Genomic DNA, 12,028 nt, shown 5'->3' with positions numbered 1-12,028 from the left:
TATATTTTCCCTTGAATTAAATCATGGACTTTGGGTTTAAACCCTCATTTTGGGAAGATTACGCATGTTTTTCATTTTCTCTGTAAAATAAAAAATTTTGGGTTAAAAACAAGAATGAACAATTTTCCCGAAAAAAAAAAAAAAACCCCTTTCAGCTTATTTTATAAGTAATAACAAACAAAAGTTTGGGGCGTAGAATTTGCCCTGGCCCTTTTTCTTTAAAAATAGAAAACAAGGGTAGTGCTTATTAAAGTTAAAAAACAAAGAATAATTCGGGGGGTTTAGAGCTCCCCAGTCCTCGACAATAAATCTTAACCCTTTTGGCCCAACCACTTGTGAAATTTCTAAATCCACAGAATGATAGAACTTACATATTAAAATCCAATATTTAATGTCAATGAAATTGGTAACTAAAGAGACTTCAGCGAACAGGTTTTATAGTACTACTAGACTTGTAGCCTTAGCAAATAGGGTTGACCCATAACTTTACTGTCACACACGTCAAAATAAAAGCGACATATAAAGTTATGGAAGCCAGAACAATGAAATTGGTAGGATCTCAATTTCACCAAGTGATCATGCAAAAATGAAGTTTGAATCAAATCCATGAATCGCTTATTTAATGATTCCTGGATAGTGCATAAAACACAACAGATTAGGATACAGATGCCTTTACATTCCACTATTGTATCAATCTACATAAGGACACAGGAGGGACAAACAGACAAAAATCACAATTGTTCCCCACAAGAAGCTAGGATATAAAACAGGGATTTTTTTGCTATTTCATAGCCCGATTATTCCGGACTCCATCACTTCCCAAAAATGGTAAAATAGTTATAATTTTTTCCCCAACCCACGGGAAAAAAACCCCAAAGAAATTTTACGAAATAAAAATATTAAATAAAAAATTCTAAAATTTTTAAAAAAAAGAAAACCTACAATGTTTTTTAGGGGTTTTAAATTATTAAAAGTTTGCCACCCTATAAAAACGGGTGATTTTTTGGCATTCTTTTAAAATAAATCATCCCTTTTTTTAAACAAAAAAAAAACCAAAAAATTCCCTTTTTCCAGGGGTATGGGTCTTTTTCCCCAAAATTTCCCCCTTGAAAAAAAACCCTTTTAAAAATCAACACTGACAAGAAAAATTTTGGTTGTTTTACCCTTCCCAAAACATTTAAGCATTTTTCAAAAATTTTAGATAAACCCGGGAGCCCTTTAAAATCTCCCCAGATTAAAGTTTTTAAAAATTTTTAATTTAAGGGGCCAAGCTTCAGCTGGGCAAAAATTTTTGGAGAAAATCATTTCTTAAAAATTAAATGAGTGTGACATGATGTTAACTTTGGAAGGAGATTAATATTTTTGATTTGTAACTGATCTGGGGGCCCCAAAATAAATTTGGGGGAAATTAATTTTAAACCCTTTTAAATTTCCCAAATAAATCCCTAAAATGCAAAAAAAACCATTGTTGGGACTGTAAAAAAAATGGAAATTCGACCCTTATTTTTTTTAAAAAAAATTTGCACACCCCAATTTATATGGTAAGTTTTACCTGTATTCGTTGCTGAACTTCAACTTGTATCTGTTCATCTTTGATCCCTACAAGACGCTTAAGTCTATTTAACTCTACAATATATTCCTGATTGCTAGAACGAAGGGTTTGTGCTTCCGTGTTAAGACGCCTGATCTCTTGTCGAGCTTTGGCTAAATTTTGGGCAAGGGCACGGTTGTTTGCTCGCAATGTTTGTTTCTGCACCGACATGTTAAGAACTGTAAACAATAAACAAATAATAATACGTATAACTCACTAATGTATAATTAAAGTTATGTCAAATATATAAATTATGAACATATGTTTATAAAAGGTAAATAATATAAACAATAAGATTTAGAATTTATAATATCACTGCAGCAAAAAATGTTATATAGCATTCAAATTATAACATTATTATAAATATCTAGAACTGTCATTGATTCAGTGCAAAGCATATCGGCAATATATTGATACTTGATGACAAATTATGCCAATATACTGAGTCACTGATATAGTGATAATTACCTAAAATTACTTGTCTATAATTCACTTTCATACCTGTTTAAATGGTTTTATTAAAAAACCTGTTCAGTTTTCATACAATTATGGCGTGACTTGTTCATAAATGCCCCGGACTAGTTTTTGTCAACACTGCTATAAAATATTTCCACACACCTGCTTCTGTATATGTTTACAGTAAATTTTCATATTTTTACTTTCTTCTTATCTAATTAGTCAGTTATCAACTTTTTTTTCAAATGTGAAACAGAAAAATATGGAAGACACATCAATATTATCTCTAAAAGTATTATTAACAGCTCTATAAATACCAATATGTAAGTCATACATGTAGCAAACAAGCGTTTTATGGGTTTTTTCCAGAATATTTAGCCCCTGTCTTCCTACAGCAGTGTTTTTTTTTAATTTTGGGCCATCCTTAAAATAATATTCGTTTGCAGTAACGCGACCGACTCACAAAATTTGCCCCTACTCAAATTTTTTTTTTCATGGTCTGGACAATTTTTTTTTTTTTAATCAGAAAATTATGCCTTGTTCTTTTTTTTCGTTCTTTTAAAGGTTAATAGAAGAAATAAAATGTAGGTCTTATTAAATTAGAATTCAGTTTTCTATTTATTAATTGTTACCAGATTATCAAAGCATATATTGTCCAGCATATTGAAATTCCATGTTTATTTGGGAGTACAGTTAAATAAAAAGAAAAGAAAAAAAAGAAATCGACCTACCTACCCACCTTGAAAAAACTTGGTTGGGTTACTGCAAACAAACATTTTTTTAAGGATGGCCTTGGCCTAATCCTTTTACTAGAATGCATACCCTAAACACTATAATATGTGGTCACACAACTTACAGGGGTTTTTTTTAGGAAAAGGGGAGACGATGGACGTTGCTAGGGAGCAGAAAAAACATACGAAAAAGGTCAATTTGGTGGAAATTATGACGTTAACAGAAAATTCATGTTACTCATACAAGATACTAAACTATATAGTAGCTAGAGTCAGTAACAACTATATCTTTTTCCCCTTAAAAACTTTATCATCATGCAAAATATTATTATTTGCAGTACAACATCTTAATATGTATGGTGGTGAATTATTTTTACACTTCATTTTTTGCATGAAATAAATACATATATAGGTATAAATTACTATAATAGTGTATCTATGACATACTTTTGCTCCATACAAGTCATTTTCATAATTAGAAATACAAAAGATCTTACTTTACTAAAAAAAATAACCATAAAAACGATGATATTTTGATAGTATTTGATTTCCAGAAATAGTACTGTTTAATATGGTAAAAAAAAACATCATTTAAGCCATATAAATATCTAATCTGATCTAGTTTATAGAAGGGAAAATAGAATTTTTTGGGGAAAAAACTTGGCTATTTACTGAGGGGAACATGCTGACTAGTACCGGTGTCAATTTGTTAGTAAACATAAACCTCTGCCTTACAAGATCAGATTTCTCAAAAACCTAAATGTCTGGCAAAATAATATTTACTCCTGATTTCTCTCATAGGTTCTCTCTCTGTTTTGGGGGATGTTCCAGGGAACAGTACCTGTACTTGCAGGAGGGTGCCTGATTTCATTAATTGAAGACCCTGTCTCAATTAAGACATTTTACAAATTGTACCAAAACTGACGTAAAACACAGTCACTGCAAACTAACTGACAAATAAAATAAGCAGCTTAATTTGGGTACAATTAAAATGAAACAACATACAACTAAAGTTTTTTGGTGTTGTAACTGATTTTAGTTTGCCCTTCGAGATATTCATGTCTGGCTTCTTCTTGACTCTTTTAATGCCTAGTTTCTTTCCTTTCCCTACCCCAGTCACCTCCACATCTGTTGCAGCCTCAACATGTTTACCTACAGGAGTTGTCATGCCAACACTAGGTAAGCTGTCTCCACCACCACTTGTATCCTGCAATAAAATCATAATTATATTAATCAGATAAACAAAATTATGTTATAATAGCCATATACAAACTTAAATTTAAATTATTAACATTTTTTTAAATGAATAATGTTAGGTTTATATAAGATATAAAATAACATTTTTTGTTGTGAATCATTATTTTGATTTGAGGGCATGAAGAATTTGACTAGTTACAGAAAGATAGAATATAGGACAATTCTTCTAGAATGTTCCCTATGGGAAATGTTAATTTCATGAGCATGCAGTATTAACAGAAGGCTTGTATTGCTGGGCAAAAGTTCAAGCCAGCATATGTGAGTCACGTACAACTAGCCTAGATACACAGTTTTACAGCATTAATTTTATAAAATAAATAGCAATAATGAATATCATAGACTTAAATTGACTTGACATTACTTTAATGACATATGTAGGTCAATTACCAGCGGTAGTTAGATTATAACATAATATTTTTAATAATATTGTAATTAACACAAAATTTACATCAGCTAACGAAAACTACAGTTACTTTCTTGATTAAACAGGCTATCAATTGGGCTTAGACATAAAATATCATATTTCTAGAAAAATAATATTTATGTTTCTTTGTCACTCATTTTGTTTATTCAGCGTTGATATATGATAAAAATCAAAATCATAATATTTTGGTTATCTTTTATTTTCTTAGAATTATTTCCCTTTTTTCCATTTTCTAGAAACAAAATATTTGAAGTTCATAAAAATTATATTGTAATGTAAAATTCTAAATAGAAATGTGTCCAACAACTTCATTTTGCTCTTGATTATTGCGCCAATACCTTTATGATTAAATATTCTGTTTCTGGCATTTATATTTTGACAATTCTTTGACACCGAACATTATACTTTGAATGAAGTGTATGCGGACAGGTGTTGGCGCAATGAGTATAAAAGAAGTTATTTAACATATTTTGTTTTACAGTTTGCCTATGTGTCACAGGGTGAGAAAAATGTGCAGCCTGACCGGGACTCGAACCCGGGACCCCGGAATACCGTTCCGCGGCTCTACCGACTGAGCTATCGGCCGCTTACACATCTTTCCCCTTAATAGTGAACAGTTCTGAACTGTGACATACTCCCCTGCTTTATTGAAATTTGTCCCTCGAATTTCACAGAGTTACAGAGCAATGTAAATTAAAACTCTGAGCATATTCAGTCACGGCCCCACGTTGGGCGCCAAATGTCACAGGGTGAGAAAAGTGTGCAGCCTTGACCGGGACTCGAATCCGGGACCCTCGGATTACCGTTCCGCGGCTCTACCGACTGAGCTATCCGGCCGCTTACACATCTTCTCCCCTAATTAATGAACAGTTCTGAACCGTGGCATACTTCACCACAATATTGAAATTCGTCCTCGAATTTCACAGAGCTACAGAGCAATGCTAATTGAACTCTGAGCTAGAGGCAGTCACGGCCCCACGTTGGGCGCCAAATGTCACAGGGTGAGAAAAATGTGAAACCTGACCGGGACTCGAACCCGGAATACCGTTCCGCGGCTCTACCGACTGAGCTATCCGGCCGCTTACACATCTTCTCCCCTTAATAGTGAACAGTTCTGAACCGTGACATACTCCCCTGCTTTATTGAAATTCGTCCTCGAATTTCACAGAGTTACAGAGCAATGTAAATTAAACTCTGAGCATATTCAGTCACGGCCCCACGTTGGGCGCCAATTGTCGCAGTCCAAAAGATAAGGGGGTTTCTGATGGACGCTGTGGGTTAAAGTACTTGGGACCTGGACAGAGGGTCTGTAAATACACAAATTATGCGCTTTCAAATAATTTTATTAGCATTAGAAAATCGCGGCTCTCGCCATCAAAATCTTACAAAATAGTGCAAAATACAAAATATCAATGAAAATGATGAATGACAAAATGGAAAGAATGAATCAGAGCATCAAAACAATCTACCAGTTTACCTGTAAATACACAAATTATGCGCTTACAAATAATTTTATTAGCATTCGAAAATCGCGGCTCTTGCCATCAAAATCTTACAAAATAGTGCGCATGCGTAGTGTAGTGAATCAATGAAGTAGAAAGTTAGAAAGAGAGGCCCGTAATGGTGGTTAGTATATGATCAATATGGGGATGAATGAAAAGTATGATGAAAATTAAAGCTATAGGACATTTAATAGGACAAACAATAACACATATAAACATGTACCGTACTAAGTATATGAACCTGTAAAATACATTTTAAGGATTTCAAAAATTATGTGTTATAAAAACATGAAAAAAGGGAAATAAATCTCACAAAAGTGACTGTAGCCAAATATTTTCTTTCTGTTTATGTCAAATATTATTCTCAATAAAGAAACAAAGTTTAAAAGAAATATCTTTATTTCTTTTCTAGTAATATGATTTTTTTATGAGTCCATCAAGAATTTTCACCAGCCTGTTAAAGGTTCAGGGCTCTCAGTAGGGTCAGAATTTCACGAGTCAAAGACTCTTTGGCCAAAATTTTCATGAGTCAAATAATTGTTTTCTAGTGTCATTTGACTACATGAATCATTTTTATGTTACAATAATTACTGTATTGGAGGTCATTTTGTGTAGATTCTAAAGTCTAAATTGATAATATTTAACATGGAAAAAATGCCTTGTTATAATGTATATATACCCCCCCCCCCCCCAAAAAAAAAAGAAGAAAAAAAAGACAACAAAAAACAAACAAATAAAAAAAATGAATAGCATCTTTACTGTGAAAGAATAAATTAAGCAGCAGCTTTTCTGATTAAAAGTTTAAAATATAAAGAAATATCTTTACTGGTATGCTATTTTAAATACCAAATACCAAAATGCACTGGAAAATAACAAATGTACAGGCACTCCAAGTAAATCAAAGACGTATTATAAACCTTTAAAAGCAATCAATAATTGACACCTCAAGTATGTAATTCTTATCAGTTGTGTAGAGCTATTTTTAGCGCTGTCAAATTGCATCCAATGATGTCGCGCTTCAGTGCACAGGCTATAAACAATGCTGTGTATTACACACGGTGACATTTTTTTAGTGTGATTTGAACATGTGTAGGATTTGATAGGTAATTAGGTGTGGATTTAAGGTAATTATTATTGCATAGCTGAAAATCCCACGTGGCAAATTGACTCTTGAGCAGATTTTATCACGTGTCAAATTTGTGCATTTCCTGATTTTCACGAGTCAAAACCCGGATCCCCGTGTCAATCGAGAGCCCTGAGGTTAATTAATTTCTGAAAGACATACAGCTTTTGACCGACATACATATTTAGGGGGAAATGATGCCAAAATTCATGAAATTAAAAGGCAATTCCAAAATGCAAACCAGTGTGTGTTCACCTTTAGGTGCCCATGGAGGAATGAAGACGGAAAACTCATAATGTGTTGAAATTATATTATCAAGCAAGGCCAAAACACCATTTTTGGGGAAGGGGCTTCAGCCTTTTTCTTGGGGAAAATTATGCGATATTTTGGCATTATAAAAGTATATGCACAGCGCGTTTTCTGTTTCGATTATTATTGAGTACGAAACTTCATGATGATATATTTCTAACAGTGTATCCAGTGATGTCACTAAATTCATTATGAAGAAATTGTACTTTTTCATATTTTTTTAAATCCTCACATTTGAAACAATTTACAGATGGATAATTTTACCTTTTGTTTCATTGTTTTGCTGACAATTCAAATTAACTTGACAGCATTATTGGAGAGGTCATCAGACCTCTCCATAGTGTTCAGACTGATTGCTGGCGGCATCCATTTTTGCGTATCTGATTGTAGTGAATGAATCTCATTTTAAGCGTAAAATCATTAGGAGCAGTCTACAAAAATTGTTTTGCGCATGCCCCGTTTCAAAATACGGCTTAACTTAAACGAAAAATTAACATCGAAGTGAAAAAAATCGGTACATAGAAAAATCGGAAAATATCATTTACGTTACTTAGCACTACGTGAATGTTTCATTCCGTTTAATCTTTTAAACTTTATAAATCGATTACCGTATTGTTTTCTGAATAACGTTTTACTATTTTATGCTCCGATAAATAGTAACAGTGAACATGATAGCTACAATATCAACAAGCATTATATATACCGCCTCCGTGGTCGAGGGGTTAGAGTCGATGACTTCTAATCCAGTTACCTCTCTGGCGTGGGTTCGATCCCCAGGAGATGCTTTGGTAATTTAGCGCGGAGAAAGGTTGTCTAGTACTGGTGTAACTCTCCAGGAACGATGATGAGGAAACTACCCGCCTATATGACTGAAATACTGTTGGGAAAAGGCGTGAAATGAAACAAACAAACACTATTATATGACCGAATGAACCGTGTATTGAACCGGTATGTCTGAATAACGCAAAGGGAATTTTTTTGGCGCAAATGGCACAAATTTTACCTCAAGTTTTATTTTCTTCTAATATTAATAATAATTGTGCATGGAGGCATGCAGCTTTATATACTGTTTATTCCAACAGTACATAACACTGTATACTGTTTATTTCAATAAAATGATATTAACATTTTTTATGTAAACCCTGGACTTGAAATTGTTTGATTAACATACATTATACCCGTTTTGGAAAATGTAGAGGAAATATTTCATTATATTTAACAAAACAGTGACCGAAAATTTGCTTATTGAACTTTACTAGAAACTTTTATTTTGATACTACTTTTAACATGTATATATACTTTTTCTACAAAGGGAACTGAATTTAAAATAGAAATGTAAATGATATGTATCATTTAATTTACATTAAGTAGTTTTACATTTTTTTTGTAGAAAAAGTTTCCCTTATGCGCCAAGAAAAAAAATCCATTTCTCCGGCATATAATTTTTTTAAAACATTAAAAAAGATGAAGTGTAAAACAAACTTTCATTGCAATATATATAATAAATTCTATTTTGTTTAATAATTGTAATTTATAACCATCCATTGTGTCTTTTATGCCATATAATATCCCCAAATATTTTCGAATTAAACAAATCTACCACAGCAGCAAAAATACCTCTCGCATGCTTCTTTTTAAAGAAGCAAACTTGTCGTATTTACCGCTCGTTTGAAAGCTTCTCACCGATTGGTTATTGCTCTGCATTGTTAATCACGAAATGAGTACCTTTTCGCGAAATGGCATTATTTATCATTTGGGGGCCTGAAATTAATTTTCAAATACCCTTTAGGTTCAGAAAACCTTACATCAACACAAACTATATTCTTTTTTCTTCATATGACTCATAAAAAATATTCATTGACTTATTGATTTAAACTATGTACATAATTTTTGTTTCATCGCGATTATGCTCTATATGAAGAGAGAGGCGATTACTGAAAACCGTACATCAACACAAACAATATTCTTTTTTCTTCATATGACTCATAAATAAAATATTCATTTACTTAAACTATGTACAAAGTTTTTGTTTCATCGCGATTATGCTCTATATGAAGAGTGAGGCGATTACTGAAGATGGTGATGAATATGAAGTTATTATGCTTTGTTGAGTAAATACTGAATTCTTTTTGGTAGAGCATAAAGCTGTCAGGCCTATATTGTAATATAGGGTGTGGTCAGCGAGAGCTTATTAAAAGTATAAACTGTCATCTATTGTTATTATATCTATCAAGATATAACATTACCAGTTATGAGTGATGAAAAGTGGCATACATAAATAACTAAAAAAGAGATATGTGAATTCACATTTAATAAATTTGAAGCATAGAGCAATATATATATGGCCACTGCAAATTTGACGCCATAAGGCGAAAAACAAAACTGTGTCGGACAATTGTTTTTATTTAATATAGCCGGATTAAGAACCATTTTTAAAATTTAATCTCCATCATGATATGATAACATGTATGAATAAGACGGGACACGTTTCTTTCAAAATTGGAAAACGTATTTGTAGTAATGAACATTGATTCAAAACAAAAGAAGAAAATATTTATTAATTATAAGTTTTCATTTATAAAAGACAAAAGCAAAGTTCAGGTTAAAGAATGTATTTAGGTATACGTGTACCATGGATCACTTGAAATACATATCAAATTCACAAAGCACATATAAACAAATTATCAATGTGTGACTTTCATAAGTCATCAAATCAAACTGCTCTGTTATTCAACTTGCAAATACACTTATAATCATTCAAATATAATATTCTCCATAAAGACCTACTAAGAGATTGTCATAACATCTCCTTAGTAGTATAATCTTCAAGACTGGCCGTTACCAGCTTGCAAGATTTAGCCTTTCCTGAGATTCAATGAGTCCACATTGATAGAAATTTAAAATGTAGAAAAACAAAATAATTCTAACAAAAGTTGAATATGAAATTATTAGATAAGAAAAAAATATTTAAAAGGTATTTGTTTTACATATTATTTCCGCAACAAAAGAAACTGGGCAAATAAATGTCTGTGTGGAAATGAGAGAAGCTAACAAAGCAATGGTTCGTGAAAGACACGCCATATCGAAAAAAGAAGAAGAACTCGCAAAACAAAATAATTCAAAATTAAAAAAATCAGTAGAACTAGACTTTTTGTCAATTTACGAAATGCCAACCTGTTGACATTCAGTCGCATTTGTTTAAAATTGTACATCAGTTGGCATATTTAAATAAAAAATGATTGTCAGACATATTTCCAATCATAGTTGTACCGAAACAGACTTATTTTTCTTTTGGATGTCAATTATATGAACATTCGTTTTACATCTCTCTCTCTTTATGTTTACATCTGAAACCATATGTGGTAGAACTACTTATTTTGTTCGATATCGTAACAAAAAAAAATAAGATGTTTTCCCAAAAAATGAATGTTTGTCACTTTGGTTACAATAATTTTTTAACACAGATCATCTATTAAATTTATTTATTACTATTATACATAAATATACAATTCTGAAAAATTACAATAGTATGTTTCATTTTATTTATGTTAGATAAAAACAATAAATATATATAATCAGGCATATCCCGGAACAACCATTTTTCAATCACAACCTAAATTCAAACACATTCTAAAATCTGCAGCGTTGATGTCATGTTATAGAAAATTACATAAAGTCACCCGTTGTATTAACTTCAACTCCTACAGAAATGCTTGAATAAATGTCAGATGTTATCAGAAAAACATTAAGAAACTGTTTGTTTTAAGTTAAAAAATGTAAATTATCCAACTTTTAAAATATCAAAATAGTCAATTGATTAAAATAGTGATAAAAAGTTTTAGAAGAAAGCTAAACTTTTTATAAAAAAATGGCTACTTAGTTTTACCATTTACCTCAAGCCTTACGTGTATTTAAAATAATTATTTATATGATCTACCACTAAATATTCATCAGACTTTACATAGGGTCCTTACTTATAAATCATAATTTGTAATTAAGTCTTTTAAGTGATGACTTTTAGAACAGATTTTTGTAAGTGATACCAGCTGGCAGATCTGGACATGTTTCCATATTTGGTAATATCATAAAATGGTGGATAAAATGGCTGTGATGGTTGGATGCATTTATCATTTTGCACCCCAAAAAGATAACTAAGAAGTGATACCTTTAAATGCCCCTTTTGTGCACAGGTTTATTGATTGGTTCATTTTGCCTGGAGTTTACATATTGTGACGACAGAGAAAGGGATAGCGATGGAAATATCATATTCAGATGCTCGTTTATTGGTTACTTTTTTCTGGGGTTTTGTATTATGACATCAGGGAACGTGATTATATTTTTGACTACGATACAAAAGAGAAAGAACATCAAAACACTCGGCAATCTGATTTCTATTACATATGCTATAATATCTATTGTAAGTTTTTTTAAAATCTTGAAAAAAAAATTGTTAAAAATTGTTGAATAGACGGTTGTGAAATTTTCTACATTTTTTTTTAAAGATAAAGTTCTCTATTTCTCTCGTCATGGATATGTGGGGGTTGAGGGCATCCCCTCCATACCTTGCAAAGATGTTATTTATCATATTATATATACATGTATCAAATATTTGTTGATTAAGTAACAATTATTGTC

At 31.8% G+C, this 12,028-nt stretch overlaps 1 protein-coding gene across 1 annotated transcript; it reads right to left on the bottom strand.

Moving 5' to 3' along the window:
* Nucleotides 1-1,534: 1,534 nt before the first annotated feature.
* Nucleotides 1,535-7,707, bottom strand: LOC132741044 (uncharacterized). The gene is made up of 3 exons (XM_060729125.1): nt 7,658-7,707; nt 3,784-3,985; nt 1,535-1,770 (listed from the first exon to the last, which is right to left on the bottom strand). Exons 1-3 carry the CDS (start codon nt 7,667-7,669, stop codon nt 1,535-1,537), a joined length of 450 nt encoding a protein of 149 aa, XP_060585108.1. The 5' UTR covers nt 7,670-7,707.
* Nucleotides 7,708-12,028: the final 4,321 nt, after the last annotated feature.

This window comes from Ruditapes philippinarum, unplaced genomic scaffold (genome assembly GCF_026571515.1).
Source record: "Ruditapes philippinarum isolate M1 unplaced genomic scaffold, ASM2657151v2 ctg2942_1_1_1_1, whole genome shotgun sequence".
NCBI classification, from domain to species: Eukaryota; Metazoa; Mollusca; class Bivalvia; order Venerida; family Veneridae; genus Ruditapes; species Ruditapes philippinarum.
This window is presented reverse-complemented; position numbering and strand designations above follow the sequence as displayed.

What these genes read in the sequence shown, in the direction of transcription:
- LOC132741044 (XM_060729125.1), bottom strand. An exon ending in AACACCAAAAAACTTTAGTT is followed by an intron (nt 1,771 to 3,783) that starts GTATGTTGTTTC and finishes TATTGTTTACAG; the next exon opens with TTCTTAACATGTCGGTGCAG.